At 43.5% G+C, this 18,694-nt stretch overlaps 1 protein-coding gene across 1 annotated transcript; it reads left to right on the forward strand.

The window, feature by feature from the left end:
- Nucleotides 1-590: 590 nt before the first annotated feature.
- Nucleotides 591-16,145, forward strand: LOC108709510 (PI-PLC X domain-containing protein 2). The gene is made up of 5 exons (XM_018249421.2): nucleotides 591-699; nucleotides 1,043-1,255; nucleotides 12,887-13,347; nucleotides 13,861-14,096; nucleotides 15,663-16,145. The coding sequence occupies exons 2-5, from the start codon at nucleotides 1,171-1,173 to the stop codon at nucleotides 15,796-15,798; spliced, it is 918 nt and encodes a 305-aa protein (XP_018104910.1). The 5' UTR covers nucleotides 591-699; nucleotides 1,043-1,170; the 3' UTR covers nucleotides 15,799-16,145.
- Nucleotides 16,146-18,694: the final 2,549 nt, after the last annotated feature.

An 18,694-nucleotide genomic window follows, 5' to 3' on the forward strand; every position in this document is an offset into this window, starting at 1 on the left:
CCTGTGGAAAGTGGGGGGTAGGGCCCCCTGTGGAAAGTGTGCCTAGGGGCCTCACATAGTATTAATCCGCCACTGAGCGTCACTGAAGCAATACAGAAGATCTGTTAGTAGTGTCAGCGGGTCTGCTGCACCAAGGTTCACGGGCTGGGGCAGCTTTGAGGTGGGGGGCTATTCCGGGTGCAGCACATACTTATATATTGACACGTTCTTATGATTTTTATAGGAACGTGTCAGTATCGCTTTAACCTATAAGTACTAGGGGAGGGTGCTAAAGGTACACAGAAAGCCATTGGCATAACTACCAGGGGAGCAGGGGGTGCGATTGGGCCAGGGCCTGCACCCCCTCAGTGCCCCCCGCCAGCTCGCGCGCCACTGAATTCTTCAGTGTTTTCGGACGTACGGAGGGGGACGGGGGGCCCAAATGCACGTCCCGCGCCAGGGCCCGCCCCCCTCTAGTTACGTTACTGCAAAAAGCCTCTGCTTTGTCCCGGAATCTAACTTGTAAACTTGTATTTTTCATTTAGTGTAGAATGGATTAAAATTCTTAGCAGTGCATTGTGATTCTTGGCTGTCAGGGAATGCTGTGAGTGGAGAGACTTCAAGAGAGAGCATTAGGACCCTGCAGGCACCCGGAGGAAAGTCACATGGGAAGAAGGGAAGCAGGTTACAAATTGTGCATGAAGGAGACTAATACTGCTGGTAACTTATACAATGTGGGGCTTTTCCATACTCGAAGTAGGTTGCTTAATAGCGTGCAAGGGGGATTATTATATTTCATTTTCTCTTATTGCTTACTTTTGAACTTTGGTGCATGGACTGTGCCTGTCAGTGAAAAACAACAGAACACTGGCTGGTGTCATGTGGTGAGGCTGGAACCTCTGTATAAGTTGCCGCTACCTGCAAAGCCCTGGAATCTTATTTGTCTCTAAACAATGAACAAGTTGTTTCCTGGTTATAGTGGCTATAGGGGGAGGCGGGGCTAGACAGCACTAGTCTGACGTGAATTCTTTCTGATTGGGTGAGTAGAGTGTCGCTTTGTCAGCAGTTGCCAGATAAAGGCGGAAACATGAGAGTAAGCAAGCAGGGAGCAATTGGTGCCCGGCATAACCAGCCCAATTAAACAGCTCTCACAAGAGGAATGCAGCCAGGCTAGACCAAAGATGCGCAGGGATGGCTGGAAAATGCAATCAAGACTGGATGGGGTCCCTTCCTGCTGCCCTTAGTGCACTACCTCTGACCAATCTTGCCATACCAGGTAAGTTCCACTGCTCAAACAGATTGTTTTTGGTCTTCTCACTTTAAAGGGTGCCTGTCACCCTAAGAAATAATTCCAAATTCTTTTCTATCATGTTAGTTGACCAAAATAAAATTCACACAAGCTATGTTTATTACTTACATTTTGTTTCCTTCAGTCTTGGAATTTACAATCATAGTGAGCAAGGCAGGTGCCATTTTGTGACAAGGCAAGTTTATCGCCCCAAAATCTTGTGTAGGTGCCAGAATTGGGGACCTAATGCCCAGGCATGGTACTATACACAATTATAGAGTGAGAGGGAATGTAAGAAGTGCAGTGACATCTAGGAAGTGCTGAATGGAAAGTGAAAGTAAGGCATAGAGCAGGGACAGTGTCAGGGAGCCGGGAGGTCCCTCCAGGGAGGTAGTCAGAATCGAGGAGGAAGCCCTCTTGAGGGAGCAAGGTCGCGGTGTCCAAAGGGTTAATCAAAAGAGTAGTCGGGATCCAGGCAAGAGTTCAAAGGCAGGCAGAATATTAGCAAAGTCCAAAAGTCCAGGCAAGAGGTCAGCAACAAACAGGAACAAGATAAGTCTTCAACAAAGCAGACAGGAAACCCAGGAAACTTCACAGGAATGAATCCTATACTTGGGCGCCATTCTAGCGTCTTGGTAAGGCTTTTATATTTGAATTTGGCGCCATTCTGACGTCATCGGCGTCGACGTCGACGCGCTGACGTCATCGCGCCGGCGTCGATACCCATGTGGCGGCCATGGGCGCCGCCATCTTGGGAGCGACGCCAGCAGGGAAGGACGCGCCGCCCGGAGCTCCTGGACCTGCTCCGGGCGGCGATCATGACAGTACCACCCCCCTCACGGGGGGCCTCCGGACCACCAGGACCTGGCTTCTGGGGAAATTTGGAGTGGAACTCCCTCACCAGACGAGGAGCATGGACATCAGAGAGTCCTTCCCAGGAGCATTCTTCAGGGCCAAAGCCTTTCCACTTAATGAGGTACTGAAGAGAGCCCCTGGAGATTCTGGAGTCAAGGATCTTCTCCACCTCATATTCTTGTTGACCATCCACAAAGATGGTAGGAGGGGGAGGCTGGACAACGGAAAAGCGGTTGGAGGTAGCAGGTTTCACCAAGGAGACATGAAACACGTTGGGAATTCGCATCTCAGGGGGAAGCTGAAGTCTGACAGCCACAGGGTTGATCACCTCCGAGATGAAGAACGGACCTACGAACCTCGGACCCATCTTAGGAGATGGTACCTTCAACCGAATATTCCTGGAAGACAACCAGACTTTATCACCGACCTTGTAGGGAGGAGAGGGTCTACGTCTATGATCTGCAAACGTCTTATGAACCAGAGCACTCTTCTCCAGGTTTGACTTGGTTGCAGCCCAAATAGCAGACATGTGGGCTGCATGGTCATCAGCGGCCGGAACATCAGACAACACAAAGTCTTGTGGGAAGGCTTGAGGATGTTGACCATACACCGACATAAATGGGGACCTTCCAGTGGAAGTGTGGCAGGCATTGTTATGAGCAAATTCCGCCCACGGGAGGAGATCAGACCAATCATCTTGACAAAGGGAAACGTGGTTCCTCAAGAACTGTTCCAAGGCTTGGTTCACTCGCTCAGCCGCTCCATTAGTCTGGGGATGATAAGCTGAGGAGAACTGAAGATTAATACCCAGATCTTTGCACAGAGAACGCCAGAATTTTGCCGTGAATTGGGACCCTCTGTCAGAAACGATCTCAGCCGGGAAGCCATGCAGGCGAAAAATTAACTGGATGAACAACTGTGACAACTCCACTGCAGATGGAAGCTTCCGTAGAGGGCTGAAGTGGTCAATGACAACCCAGATCACGGTGTTCCCACTGGAGGGAGGAAGTTCAACAATGAAGTCCATTGCCAAATGCGTCCAAGGACGAGAGGGAACAGGCAACGGCTGTAGTAACCCACTGGGGCGAGAATGGCTGGACTTGGAAGTGGCACAAACAGTACAGGCAGATACAAAGTCTTTGACATCTTTACAGATTGTCGGCCACCAGACTAGACGCCGTAAAAGTTCAAGAGTTTTAACAGGACCAGGATGTCCCGCTTGTTTGGAACTATGAGTCTGTTGCAGGATAGGCAGACGAAGCTCAGGAGGTACAAAAGCCATTCCGATGGGGGTATCAGGAGGGGCAGAAGATTGACCAGCCAGGATTTGATCAGCAAACTGAGGGTACAATGAAGCTATGATCTTGACAGGAGGAATAATTGGCTCTTGTCTTTCAGGAGAACGATCCACCGGAGAGAAACTTCGCGACAGAGCATCGGCCTTCCGATTCTTGGAACCAGGGCGAAAAGTCAAGATAAAGTTAAATCGGGAAAAGAAGAGAGCCCACCTTGCCTGCCTGGGGTTCAGCCTCTTGAGAGATTGAATGAATTCGAGATTCTTATGATCGGTGAAGATCGTGACTGGAATCAAGGAACCTTCAAGGAGGTGACGCCACTCTTCTAAGGCGAGCTTGACAGCCAGGAGTTCTCGATTTCCTACATCATAGTTATGTTCAGCAGGAGAGAACTTCTTAGAGAAATATGCACATGGGTGCAGCTTTCCATCAGAGGGATGCCTTTGGGACAAGATAGCTCCAGCTCCAACTTCAGAAGCATCCACCTCAATGAAGAAAGGTAACCCCGGATCAGGATGGCGGAGAACCGAAGCGGAAGTGAAGGCATCCTTCAGGGATTGAAAGGCTTTAATGGCAGATGGAGGCCAGGAACTGGGTTTACCCCCTTTTCGGATGAGGGCCAGGATAGGAGCTATACAAGAAGAGAACCCCTTAATGAATTGCCGGTAGTAATTGGCAAAACCAATGAATCTCTGGATCGCCTTGGTGCTCAGAGGAAGGGGCCACTCTTGGATTGCGGACACTTTAACGGGATCCATCTCGAAACCCTCTGGGGAGATGATATAGCCCAGAAAAGGAATCTTGGACACTTCAAATACACATTTCTCCAGCTTGGCAAAGAGAGAGTTCTTCCTCAAACGAGAGAGTACTTCCTTCACCTGGGAGCGATGGCTTGCAAGGTCCTTGGAGAAAATCAGGATGTCGTCTAAGTATACGACCACAAACTTCCCCAAGAGATCCCGGAAAATGTCGTTCACGAATTCCTGAAAGACAGCGGGGGCATTGCAGAGACCAAAGGGCATTACGAGGTACTCATAGTGCCCATCACGAGTGTTGAATGCTGTCTTCCATTCGTCACCTTCCCCTCTGGATGGGTTCAGCAGGAAGGCAGTGCTGTTGACAGTAAGGACTCCAACGGGAAACCTGCCCCGAGGACCAATCAATAATAGGGTTGTGCAGGCGTAACCAAGGAAGCCCCAAGACGACTGGAACAGAAGGACAGGAAATAATCAGGAACGATAACTTTTCTTTGTGTAAAGTCCCAACCTGTACAGGCAATTCCCCAGTCATCATAGAGATAAACTCGGATTCAAGGGGTCGATCATCAATGGCGGTTACACGAAGTGGAGGAGTCAATGGAAACAGCGGAACATTCATGTGCTTGGCAAAGAGAGCGTCCATGAAATTCCCGGCAGCTCCAGAGTCAATAAAAGCAGAGCCAACAATGGTCTTAGAGGACAGACGGATCTGTAAAGGCAGAAGAAACCTATGAGAGTTCTCTTGTGACTTGGGAGTAACACCCCCTACATGACACCCCCTACATGAGTCTTTGCAAGGTTACCTTGAAGAGGGGAACTCTGAGGCTTCACAGGACAGGAGTTGGCAAAGTGGGATTGACCCCCACAGTAGAGACAAAGTCCCGCCGTACGTCTCCGGAGTTTCTCCTGTTCAGAGAGACGAGCTCTTCCGACTTGCATAGGTTCCTCCGGAGGAATAACAGAAGGCTGCTGGGAGATAGGAGGTAATAGAGGTCTTTGAAAGCGAGGAGCCAACATGGGTTGAAATTTCTTGACTCTGTCCCTATCAGCTTGATGATCTCTCTGACGAGTGACCACCTTGACCGACAAAGCAATGAGGTCTTCAACCTGTGTGGGTAATTCACGGGAGACCAGGTCATCCTTGAGGCGGATAGAGAGTCCATTGTAGAAGGCAGCATGATAGGCATCATTGTTCCAGCAAGTCTCTGCAGCGAGGGTACGGAACTCAATGGCATATTCCGCTACACTGCGATTTCCTTGGCGGATCTGGAACAGATGAGAAGCAGCGGTCGCCACCCGACCGGGAGCATCGAACACCGTCCGGAATTCATGAAGGAAGGCTTTGGAATCGTCAATTAAGGGAGACTCCTTCTCCCAGTGCGGAGATGCCCACTCGAGCGCTTTCCCCGCCAGACAAGTAATTACGAAACCAACCTTTGCTCGTTCAGAGTTAAATTCCGCAGGTTGCAGGGCGAACCGAATCTGGCACTGGTTCACAAAACCACGACAGGCTTGAGGGTCGCCACTGTAGAGAGGCGGTGCAGGAATTCGCGGACCAGAAGTGGAGGATTGTGTAGCCATATCGGCAGCAGCTAGCGTGGGCGTTGTCGGCGTTGGAGTAGTCGGCGTGAGCATGGATAACTTTTCCAAGATCGACTCCAGTGTGCGTCCGACGTAATTTTGCCGAGCTTCGTACGCCTCCACGCGGGTATGCAGACCTCGAAAGGCACTGCCGAAATCTGGCTGAGCTTCCTCAGTGGGATCCATGGCCCAAGTATAATGTCAGGGAGCCGGGAGGTCCCTCCAGGGAGGTAGTCAGGATCGAGGAGGAAGCCCTCTTGAGGGAGCAAGGTCGCGGTGTCCAAAGGGTTAATCAAAAGAGTAGTCGGGATCCAGGCAAGAGTTCAAAGGCAGGCAGAATATTAGCAAAGTCCAAAAGTCCAGGCAAGAGGTCAGCAACAAACAGGAACAAGATAAGTCTTCAACAAAGCAGACAGGAAACCCAGGAAACTTCACAGGAATGAATCCTATACTTGGGGTGCCATTCTGGCGTCTTGGTAAGGCTTTTATATTTGAATTTGGCGCCATTCTGACGTCATCGGCGTCCTGACGTCGACGCGCTGACGTCATCGCGCCGGCGCTGCTACCCATGTGGCGGCCATGGGCGCCGCCATCTTGGGAGCGACGCCAGCGGGGAAGGACGCGCCGCCCGGAGCTCCTGGACCTGCTCCGGGCGGCGATCATGACAGACAGGCAATATATGATTGACAGGTGAAACATTTAAACGAGTTTATAAAAGGTATGGATGTTTTAGAAAAAAAGAATTCGGGTTTCATGTGTAATTTGCAAAGGACTTTCATTGAACAGCTTTTTATGTGTGTATGACAGGTCCACTTTAAACACCATTCCTGTCTTGCTGCTTTTATGGGAGATTCAATCTAAGGCATACTGTTGATACATGAAAGGGGTTGTTCACCTTTAAATGAACTGTTAGTATGATGTCGTCATATTCTGAGACAACTTGCATCTGGTTTTCATTCTTTATATTTGTGGTTTTTGAGTTATTTAGCTTTTTATTCAGCAGCTCTCCAGTTTGGCGTTTTCCATGTCAGCTGCAAATGGATTACTGAACAGTTCAAATCTGTTTCTTTGGGCTTGATAGTCGGCAAAGCGGCGTGTGAATTTGGCACCAAGTATGCTGAGTTTTTCGACAAACTGTGTGCTGGGAAACACAGTGGTAGAGACCTGCTCTTTCATGGTTTGGCAGCACAGAAAATGGCACAAGTTTTCTTGCAGCATCTGTGTCTCCCATACTGAAGCGTACATGTCTGTGATCACACAGTCTTGAAGCTGCAGGTTGAGCGCATTAAGATGGCTTGTGATGTCATACAGAAATGCCAACTTACACAGAAACCTTTTGTCGGGGAGCTCTCTTGTGTCTTTCCCTTTGCTTTCAATAAACTCACAGATATCCTCGTGCAATTTAAAACATCTTTTCAGCACTTTTCCTTGGCTTAGCCACCGCACCTCTGTGTGATAGGGCAAGTCACAATATTCTAAACGTAACTCCAGAAACTCCGTAGCCAGAAAAGCCTTGAACTGGCGGAGATTTAAAGCTCTAGCTCTTATGAAGTTAACTGCTTGTGTTAGGATAACATGCTATGTGAAGGATTTGCCACACAATGATTCCTGGTGAATGATGCAGTGATAAGCTGTCAGCTCACCTGCGCCGTTTTCCTCCCGCATCTTCTCCACGATCCTGCCAACTAATCCACTCTTTTGCTCCACTTGTGGTCAGGCCCAGAAGTTTATACCAAGCCAGCCCTATTTCATTCACACATTTGGATACCTCCTGAAAGTAGTTGTGCCATGCATTAAGTGTAATCCCAAAATTTCCTCTGTTACGCACAGACTTGAATTCACTCCATGGATAAAGATTGACAGCAGGGCAGTATCAGAAGTGTCGATGCTTAGCTTTACTGATATCTGGTTTGTGTTCTATGTTTTTGGTTATTATGAATGACTTTGGATAATATTGCAACTGATACGATATCTGCACAAACTTACATCTGAGACAAACTCATGTGATACTTATTGTGATTTATAATGTATGCCTATTGAGTTTCTCTAACTCAGTGTATATGATTGTAATATCTATCCTTTTGTCAATAAAAATTGTTGGAAAATAAGAAGTGTCACTGCTCTCATCCGCAGCAAGGGAGTATGCGAGGAAATCTTATCCCTTCATCTTCAGCTGTTGCTGTAGATTGGTGGAAAACCGAGGTACACGATCAGCAACAGTGTTTCTGCTCAGGCTCACATTTAAAAATGCTTGCCTTTTATCTGGGCACACAACATCACAAACTTTTATCATGCAGTTTTTGACAAATTCTCCCTCTGTAAAGGGCCGGACTGATTTTGCAACATTTGATGCCACTATAAAACTGGCTTTTACAGCAGCCCCGCTTTTATGATTTGATATTTCTGAACATGGCCTGCTATGACATCAGACTTCTTTTCAACTCTTCTACCTTCTGGAGCCTTTGTTTCAATCCCAAATAATAATAATAATTAAAAATGATCATGCAGGCCAAAGATAATCCCTTTGTGGGCCGGTCCTTGAGTTTGACACATGTGGGTTAGAGGGATGGAAGACTTAAATTATAAGGGAAAACTGTCAAGGTTGGGGTTGTTTTCTCTGAAAAAAAGGCGCTTGCGAGGGTACATGATTACACTTTACAAGTACATTAGAGGACATTATAGACAAATAACAGGGGACCTTTTTACCTATAAAGAGGATCACCGTACCAGAGGCCACCCCTTTAGACTAGAAGAAAAGAACTTTCATTTGAAGCAACGTAGAGGGTTCTTCACAGTCAGGACAGTGAGGTTGTGGAATGTACTGCCGGGTGATGTTGTGATGGCTGATTCAGTTAATGCCTTTAAGAATGGCTTGGATGATTTCTTGGACAGACATAATATCAAAGGCTATTGTGATACTAAACTCTATAGTTAGTATAGATATTGGTATATATCATTTATGTGAGTGCATGGAGGAGTGTGTGAATGGATGTTGGGTTTCATTTGTATTTGTACTTGATGGACTTTATCTTTTTCAACCCAATTTAACTATGTAACTATTAGTTATAGAACTGGTGACCAAAATTCAGGCAACTTTTTGAAGAATGGGTTAGCCATCTCTTGATAGTAATAGTGAGAAAGTTAAAGGGGAACTCAGGCTTCCAAACCAAAATTTAATAAAGAGGCTTAAATAACACAGAAACCCCTAATATAAACGTCACAGTTACCTGTTTCCTCAAAAAGTATGAATAAATGCCATTTTCTGTCCTGAAATCCAGCTGGTTAACAGTTCTTCTCTTTCTGCATCATTTGAAATCCTGGCAGGGAAGGAGGGATTAAAACACTGATGTAACAACTTCTCCACAGCTCACAGACAGCATGCAGGAACTACATAACCCACAATGCATTGCACTGTGATGTTCCTTTCCTTACTGAAATCACATGTGCAGGGAATTGTGGGGTTTGGAGAATGCATGCTAAGGACAGCTCGACTATTCGACCATTTGATAGTCGAAGTACTGTCTCTTTAAAAAAAACTTCGCCCACCTACATCGCCACCTAAAACCTACCGAGCACCAATGTTAGCCTATGAGGAAGGTCCCCATAAGCTTTCCTAGCTTTTTTGATCAAAGGAAAATCGTTCGATCGATGGATTAAAATCCTTCGAATCGTTCCAAATGCGGTAAATTCTTCGACTTCGATATTCAAAGTTGAAGGATTTTACTTCGAGGGTCGAATATCGAGGGTTAATTAACCCTCGATATTCGACCAATAGTAAATGTGCCCCTTAGTAACAGTAGTCAGCCAGCTTAGCAAAGTAGTCAGAAGACAGAAGAGCAGGGGGCTATGCTTAGGGAACTGTCAGAAACCATTAAAAATCATGGTCTGCATATTTTTTAATTGATGTATATTGCAAAGTTGCTTGAAATTTTGTTTACTTTTCAAAAAGCTAAAATTATGTTTTTGTGGAGTTCCCCTTTAAATACAATAGAAACCCTATTGTTATGGTTTTCGGGGGACAAGAAAAAAAGTGGTGCAAAATATCAGGGAAAGTGTAAAACCTTATTCTTCAAGAATTGAAAGCACAGGACTCAGTTTTACTTAAAAATACAATATTTGCTGTGTTAATGACACGGATTAAACATTGCAGCGTAAATGTTACACTGTGGGGGGGCATGTGCAAGACTCTCTGTCAGTCGCATGTACAACCTAAAGCAATAAGTGATTCGTGCATGACCGTATGAGCTGCAGACTCATTGGAATTCACTATTTACACACACAAAACCATTGCAAAATATGCATCTGGTTAGTGTATTAAACCTCTAATAACATTTAGAGGCAGACTTATTAAAGGGATACTGTCATGGGAAAACATGCTTTTTTCAAAACGCATCAGTTAATAGTGCAGCTCCAGCAGAATTCTGCACTGAAATCCATTTTTCAAAAGAGCAAACAGATTTTTTTATATTCAATTTTGAAATCTGACATGGGGCTAGACATATTATAATTTTCCCAGATGCCCCCAGTCATGTGACTTGTGCTCTAATAAACTTCAGTCACTCTTTACTGCTATACTGCAAGTTGGAGTGATATCACCCCCCCCCCCAGCAGCCTAACAAAAGAACAATGGGAAGATAACCAGATAGCAGCTCCCTAACACAAGATAACAGTTCCCTGGTAGATCTAAGAACAGCACTCAATAGTAAAAGCCAAGTCCCACTGGGACTACTTCAGTTACATTAAGTAGGAGAGATAACAGCCTGCCAGAAAGTAGTTCCATCCTAAAGTGCAGGCACAAGTCACATGACTGGGGGCAGCTGGGAAACTGACCATATGTCTAGCCCCATGTCAGATTTCAAACTTAAATATAAAAAAATCTGTTTGCTCTTTTGAGAATTGGATTTCAGTGCAGAAGTCTGTTGTAGTAGCACTATTAACTGATGCGTTTTGGAAAAAAACACGTTTTCCCATGACAGTATCCCTTTAAGGTTCAAACGGTAAATTTGAATTTTCAAAATTAGTTTGGGGTCAAAACTCGGTTTAAAACCATTAACTCGAATTTGAATTCAAATGTGAGATTTATCACATTCAACCATGGAAACAGTTCTAATTGATACTTCGCTTCCTAAAACCTGCCGAGTTCATTTACAAGTCAATGGCAGAGGTCCGTCGAACCACTGAAGATTCCAACTAAACAGAACGTCAAATTAAACGAAGGTTTATTTAATGCAATGTTTCAGTTCCACACAGAAACCTTTGTCAGGGAAGGTTCCTGTGTGGAACTGAAACATTGGATTAAATAAACCTTCATTCAATTTGACCTTTTGTTTAGTTGGAATCTTCTTTGGATTGCTGTAAACTGTTGTGATACTTGTTTTTGTTATGGACTGTCACACAGGTTTTCTTTATTTTTATGGTGGTTGTGTGTTCCTACTCATTGGTGCTATATATATATATATATATATATATATATATATATATATATATATATATATATATATATATATATATATATATATATATATATATATATATATATATATATATATATATATATATATATATATATATACACACACACACACAGTATATACCACCTTGAAGAAGCTGCACTCGCAGGTCTTATTAGAAAGGCTGGTGCGACAGCCAAAACGTTAGTGACCAATCTTTAATAAATTATTTGTTTGATCATAAGACCTGTGAGTGCAGCTTCTTCATGGTGATGTGTGGATGGTTACAATGTAATTCTCCTACCGTACACCTGTAGTTCACCAATCCTGCAATTGGTGGTGCGTTCCTTCCGTTGACCCGGCCGGGTCCCTTAGCAACCAGGTGTTCCCCCCCGAAATGTTGATGTTTGGTGGCTGAATAAAAGGGGATATTCCCCGACTGCATTAATCAGCGTGTGTGCGGATCCGTTTCTTATACACATTGGATATTGGATGGTGGCGTGCACTAAAAAAATTTCCTCAAACTGGATACACTTCAATGCAAAATGGCATCATGATAAAGTAAGTTTTGTGGCTTGATAAGCCAAAGAGGCTTGCTTAGAGTTTGATCTTTTGATTAGCAGATCAACTGAAGATTGTTAATGGCCTGAGTCCAGACCATTTTAAACACATTTATATGTCACAATGTGTGAATTTGAAGCTTTATGCAATTTTCCAGGTAATTTGTTTTGTATGTTTAAACACTCATACTCTCTTATTCTGATCCATCATTACTTTTTCACGTCAGTTCAATAGTTTAAAGGAGAACTAAAGCTTAACTGTAGATGTGGGCTAGAAATGTTGTACATTATGTTTTGGGCTTCTGTATCAGCCCAAGGCAACCACTGCCCTTTAGCAGTAAAGATCTGTGTCTTCAAAGATGTCCCAGTAGCTCCCCATCTTCTTTTCTCCTGATTCATTGCTCATGCCCTGTGCTGCTGTCAATAGAATATAATTGCTATATGGCAGCACAGAAACCAGTTTCTAAGATGGTGACCCCCTGTGACCAGGCTCAAGTTAGAGCACTAGAGCAACAAATTAGGTCCCTTGCTTTTTTCAACTTGTTTATTAATGACCTGGAGGTGGGCATTGAAAGTACTGTTTCTATTTCTGCAGATGATACTAAATAGTGCAGAACTATAGGTTCCATGCAGGATGCTGCCACTTTGCAGAGTGATTTGTCTAAATTGGAAAACTGGGCAGCAAACTGGAAAATAAGGTTCAATGTTGATAAATGCAAGGTTATGCACTTTGGCAAAAATAATATAAATGCAAGTTATACACTAAATGGCAGTGTGTTGGGAGTTTCCTTAAATGAAAAGGATCTAGGGGTCTTTGTAGATAACAAGTTGTCTAATTCTGGGCAGTGTCATTCTGTGGCTACTAACTTGATGTTGTAATTAGGGTTAGGACCTTGCCTAAAGGGTGTCCGACTTTTGCACATACCACAATTAATATTTTTTTGGTTCTTGTGTTTTAAAGTTAGTGAAATAAAATGTAACCGTGCAGATATGTTGTTTAACACATTAATCCTGCAGTGGCTATTTTCTACTTTTTTTTAGTCCGAATATTGTATATTCCTTTCGTACAACTTTATCTTTGCCTCTGTGGCCAGCTTAAGACCTTCATTGTGTTTTTCAGGATCACATAATTCATTCAGCTATTGGGTTGATGAAAAGTCTCCTGTCGGACCAGATCAAGCAGCATTTATCAAACACTTAGCAAAGATTTCTCTGGTAAAGAGATCATTGAAGAAGTGGGTGGTTACTCAGAATTTAACATTTAAAGAGCAACTTGAATCAGGCATACGGTATTTTGATCTACGTGTTTCTTCTAAACCAGAGGAGGCTGGAAAAGAGATTTACTTTATTCACTGTTTGTATGGAATAAAAGTATGGGAGGGGTTAAAAGAGATCAACCAGTACTTAACACAGCACAGCAAAGAGGTTGTCTTTTTGGACTTTAACCACTTTTATGCCATGGACATTGAACATCACCTTTACCTGGTCAACATGATTCAGGAAGTATTTGGCAGCAAGCTGTGCCCAGCTGATTGTGATAAAGATATGACCCTTCAATACTTATGGGGGAAAAAATATCAAGTAAGTAGTGCTGAGTTTGCAAACATAATTTTTTTATTACCTGAAAGGACATTTATCTGTAAGGCTGTTAGCTCATGGACATTTAAATTGTTGAGGTCCTCTCATGTCCACTTGGTGCTGGAGGACTGTGGCATGATTCATATCAGATTTTTTTAGACCCTGAAATTGACGTAACGTATTGGAAACACCGATATTTTAAAGCAAAATACACAAGTCCAATAAACAAGGTTTGTGTTTTGTTTTAGTTACAAACCTATATGGTTTTAGACTGGGCATGCTCAATGCCTCTGCGCCAATAGAAACCAATCAGGTATGCGCAGTAGGCACTTCTTCATAATAAATTGGCCTCTTAGCTTTGTTTGTAAATTAGTGTGGCTCTGATATGAACTAGTTAAATTTTAAAGGAAAACTATTAGATTAAAAAAGAAAGAATTTGAAAAATGTAGGATAAAACAACAGGCCACTATCAAAATATTTTAATTCAGTGTATGTTTTTTTCTCTTCCCAAATTAGGTTTTGATTTTCTACCATTATATGAATGAATATTTATTTCTTTGGCCCGGTAATAAAATGCCCGCACCCTGGGCCAACACCATCAAAGTTCACGAGCTTATCCAGTTTCTCGAAAAAACTCTCACAGAGCGATCAAAGCGTGGAACTTTTCATGTATCACAAGCTATTTTGACACCGAAAAAAATGACTATTATTCGTCGACTGAAATCTGGATTGAAAAATACACTTGTTCACAGGTAAAGACATTACTCTTAATAATATAGTTGTATACGTCACAATATGAAACACGATTACACAACTCGTTATTTCCACTAACATGCCAGAATCACCAATGAACATTATAAATTACAGAGGAAATGGTTTGTATCGCAAAGTAAAGATGGGATTCAAATCAGGTTGGTAGCAGTCCTAGAAGCTTTTAGAAGGTTTGACATTTCCCCAGTTGCATCTGTGCCTGCGCCGATTCAGTAGAAAACGCCGCCTGAGGCGGCTCCTGCAATGCCACCCCCCTCCCCGGTTTACCAGACGGGAGGGGAGGCAGGAACTCTAATGCGGAGAGCGCAATTGCGCTCTCTCGCATTAGTAAAGCCGAATTTCCGGTTTAAAAACCGGAAATTCACCTCTTAAAGGTACCAGGAGCGGCTTTTTGCCGCCCCTGGAAACCTCTCCAGCGTGCCGCCTGAGGCGAGTTTCTCGAGTACCTCTTTGAAAACCTAGACATTTTTGTTTTCTAACAGAAAGGGTCTGAATCAAGTCTCAATAGCAGTAATAACCTCTGCCCAGTCTGGTTCAGTTAGCTAATATGACTAGAATGGGTCAAATTTGCAAGTGTACTTAAAGGAGGACTTAGGTATGGTAAAGCATTCTGCAGAATAAATATAGTGTTATGGCTTGCACTATTGCAGCTAATCTATTGGCAATTAACTAACTGCTTCGGTAGCTTTCCTTCTCCTTTAAGACCTACCTCTCTAGGTATTAAGGGAAAAAGAAAGGCATTTTTCACAGTGGTCACACATATGGGTCATCATCCAATAGTCAGCTCTAGTGATCCTAAACAGTGTAAGGTGTAACTGATTCTGTTTGTAAGAGTCTTTAAACTTATGGAAAATGAGGAGTTCTAAGGCAATTTGTTTCTCTGACATGCAGAGATTCTCTCCGTAAAAAAAATCTATGATAATCGCTGTGGATATGGCACATGCAGGTGTTTCTCTCCCCATTAAAAAAAAATCCTGAAATTTCTGTAGATCAATTATTCACCAGAGCCAGACTGGGCCAGCAGGACACCAGGAAAAACCCCCGGTGAGCACTGCCGACCCAGACCTGCTCCCTGCCTCACAATATTGTGGCTTTCCCTTACCTCCTGATCAAGGGTTCAACGGAAAAGTACAAGAAATGCATGGGATTAGGAGGGAGGTTGTGACATAGTCGCGTGCACAGGCCCCATGTCTGAGGCAGGGGGCCCCCAGTCCGACACTGTATTCACTGATAACAATTGCTATTTCATGAGATCATTTCGCAATTTATTTTGCATGCTGGCAAATATTTGGAAATAAATTGGAAAGCAAGGATTTGGACGAGTGTTAGTGTTCGGCGCTGCTCCTACTCAAACCACTCACAATCTGTTTTCATATATGTGCCAAGATTTCAATGTTTTCCGAAGGTCAAGATAGTTGTGATAAATAACAAAATAGATCTGACCGCTGGAAATCCTTCTTGATAATCAAGGAGCTGCTGTTTTGAGGCGGTATGAGTATTCACTCTAATATTGTACACAAAAACAGCATTTTGTTTTTCCTTTGCAGAAACCTGCCCATGATTTTGAAATGGGTCGAAATGCAAAAACCTGGTGTGATGGGGGTTAACATCATTACCTCAGACTTTGTGGAACTGGTTGACTTTGCAGAAACTGTGATCAGATTAAATGACCTCCTTTTATAAGCAACAAAGAAAGCAGCCAAAGATGAACTTTCCTCCCCATGGGAAGCACTGCATATATTATACACCAATGTTTGTACTCCAAGACTATATAATTATGTTTTCCAGTTTTAGGTTTTTCCCCAGCTCCCTACCATCACTGGATTCCAACCTTATCTAGGTAATTGCACATTAACACATTTCCAGAAGCACCCTAGTGTCCTGACTACTAAATCTGGTCTCCTACTTCTGATGAAGTGGCTGGGTGCCACGTAACGCGTTAAGCGAGCAGCTTATTTTGTTGGTATGCTGCTGTAATTTTGGATATTTTAATGTGCTCTAAATAAATTTTCTCTACTATTTTAAACCGGCTTCCTTGGTGCTCTGCTATTTGTATCTACTAAGGAAATTGACTCACTGCATGGGATGGCGGTGCATGCTGAAGCCTGTGGATGTCTGGTAAGTGCTCCCACTAAAATCCTAGATTTTCCAGGGATTTACCAGTTTTGGAGCCCACCCCTACTGTCCTCTGATTATAGGTCATTCCCCTGTTTTGTTTTTGTACAAACTCTGGATGTGCACATGCGTATTGAGTTATTTCTGGCATTAGAAAGGGCAGGTTAAAGATACGTGCATGTTCAATGAACAATTTGTGAAGTGGTGTTAGGCCATGACCCCACATTATGGTAGCTTACGCCCATTTTTGCATATCCTGCAATTTTATCAGGAATCTCTGACTATAAAGACTTCACAATCATAATACACAATGGGCTGCTTTTAATGGAAACTGCCTGCCCCAGGCTGTGTCAGAATACCTGTATTAGAGCATAAAAATGAATGATAGGCCCCTCAACGCCATGTGTCTTTGGCTCCATAGAGCACAAAAACCATGCAAGGCTTTGGGAGGAAAATGCTCAACACCACATCTCTCACTTTACTTACTCCTGATTTTGCCCATCCCCAAAAATTGTGTATAAGACACTCTTTTCTCTTTTTAGATAGTAAGCTCTGTTGAGTAGGGCCCTCTTTACATCATGTATATACAGGGGCACTCCTGCCTTGAGGCAAGATAAGAACCTTGCCTCAGGCGGCAGAGAGCAGCCAGTTACAAGGGGCAGCAAAAAGCCGCCTCTTGTAACTTTAAGAATTTGGCTTTGCTAATGCAGAGAGTGGTATTGCACTCTTTAAGCACGGAGCGGGGGACGGCATCAGCCCCAGGATCGCCCCTGTGAATAGATCAGTATTTGTATGCAATTTGTGTATCTGATTTATTCTGCAATAATACAGGAATGGCATCCGTTATCCGGAAACCCATTATCTAAAGGTCGTCTCCCATAAACTCCATTTTATTCAAATAATCCAAATGTTTTAAAATGATATCCTTTTTCTCTGTAATAATAAAACAGTTCCTTGTACTTGATCCCAACTAAGATATAATTATTACTTATTGGATGCAAACCCAGCCTATTGGATTTATTTAATGTTTACATGATTTTCTAGTAGATACTGTATGAAGATCCAAATTACAGGAAGATCCGTTATCAAGAAAACCCCAGGTCCCGAGCATTCTGGATGACAGGTCCAATACCTGTACTGAGACTACCTAGCTATCTCTGCATGTGTGGCTACTTTGGGATCCTACAAAAGGAAAGAAAAAGTATGACCTATATTATTGCACCTTCCCACACTTATCTGAGTTCCCAAAGAAAAAGATAAAACATAACTTTTATTGGTCACATCCTAAAATTAATATGAAACGAAATTAGTGTAAGGTGTATGTTAAAACAAAGGTTAGGTGAGGTAGCTGAATAGACTCAAGGTCAACAGCTAATAAACGGTACTTGAAAGTTAGAATAACAATGTGGGTTATTAAGTCACGGTGGTGGCAACTTATCCACATCTATCCCAACAGTAGAGAAGTGCTGGTAACCCACAATTAGTGGACGGACTTGTGGAATATATTGTTGGGTTTGTATTGTATATTATATCAAGTGTGGTTATGAATGGACCTGAGTCACACACCACACAACTTATTTTCACAATGTAGCAGCTCTTAGATATATTGCAACTATATATGCTAAGTATCAGTTAAGGTGGATTCACAGACAGAAAAGGATTGGTCGTACTCTGATTGATCCCATGTGTCTGTCCACACCGTTCTTAATGGCTAATACGATGTTTGCAAGAGGCGATCAGACCTGCAGATATTATGTGGTCTGACCGCTTGCTCCTGACTTGTTAAATTAGCTCAGCATTTTTTGCTTAGCGTGCGGAACTGCCGGTATTCAATAGGTTGCCTGCTCGTCCCCATTCGGCATTACAGTCTCCGCGTTAACGAGGGAGAAGCAGACCCCTCGTATAATATCAGTTGCCGGCTTGCTCCCGCTACACTCTTCTTTTGCGGTTAGCCCCGAACGCTGCACGGAGGTGTCCAACTAGCGAGACTGATAGGACACGTGTTGGCGTATCATAGCACCCCAAACCACCCTTCCGTCTTAACCAGACTTTCCCAATGCGCCGTCCCTGCCTAACAGTTAAAAAAGGTTTTTGTCCAAGCGCCTGACGTGCGTTTCGCTTGCTGATCTGCAAGCTTTGTCACCTGTGTGGACAGACACATGGGATCAGTCAGAGTACGACCAATCCTTTTCTGTCTGTGAATCCACCTTAAAGTGATACTTAGCATATATAGTTGCAAATATATCTAAGAGCTGCTACATTGTGTAAATAAGTTGTGTGGTGCGTGACTCAGGTCCATTCATAACCACACTTGATATAATATACAATACAAACCCGACCCTATATTCCACAAGTCCGTCCACTAATTGTGGGTTACCAGCACTTCTCTAAGGGTAAGGCCACACTAAGCGATAGCGCGGCGATTTGACTCGCCGCGACTATTCGCCGCGACTTTTAATCCTCA

This window comes from Xenopus laevis, chromosome 2S, assembly GCF_017654675.1.
Source record: "Xenopus laevis strain J_2021 chromosome 2S, Xenopus_laevis_v10.1, whole genome shotgun sequence".
Taxonomy (NCBI): domain Eukaryota; kingdom Metazoa; phylum Chordata; class Amphibia; order Anura; family Pipidae; genus Xenopus; species Xenopus laevis.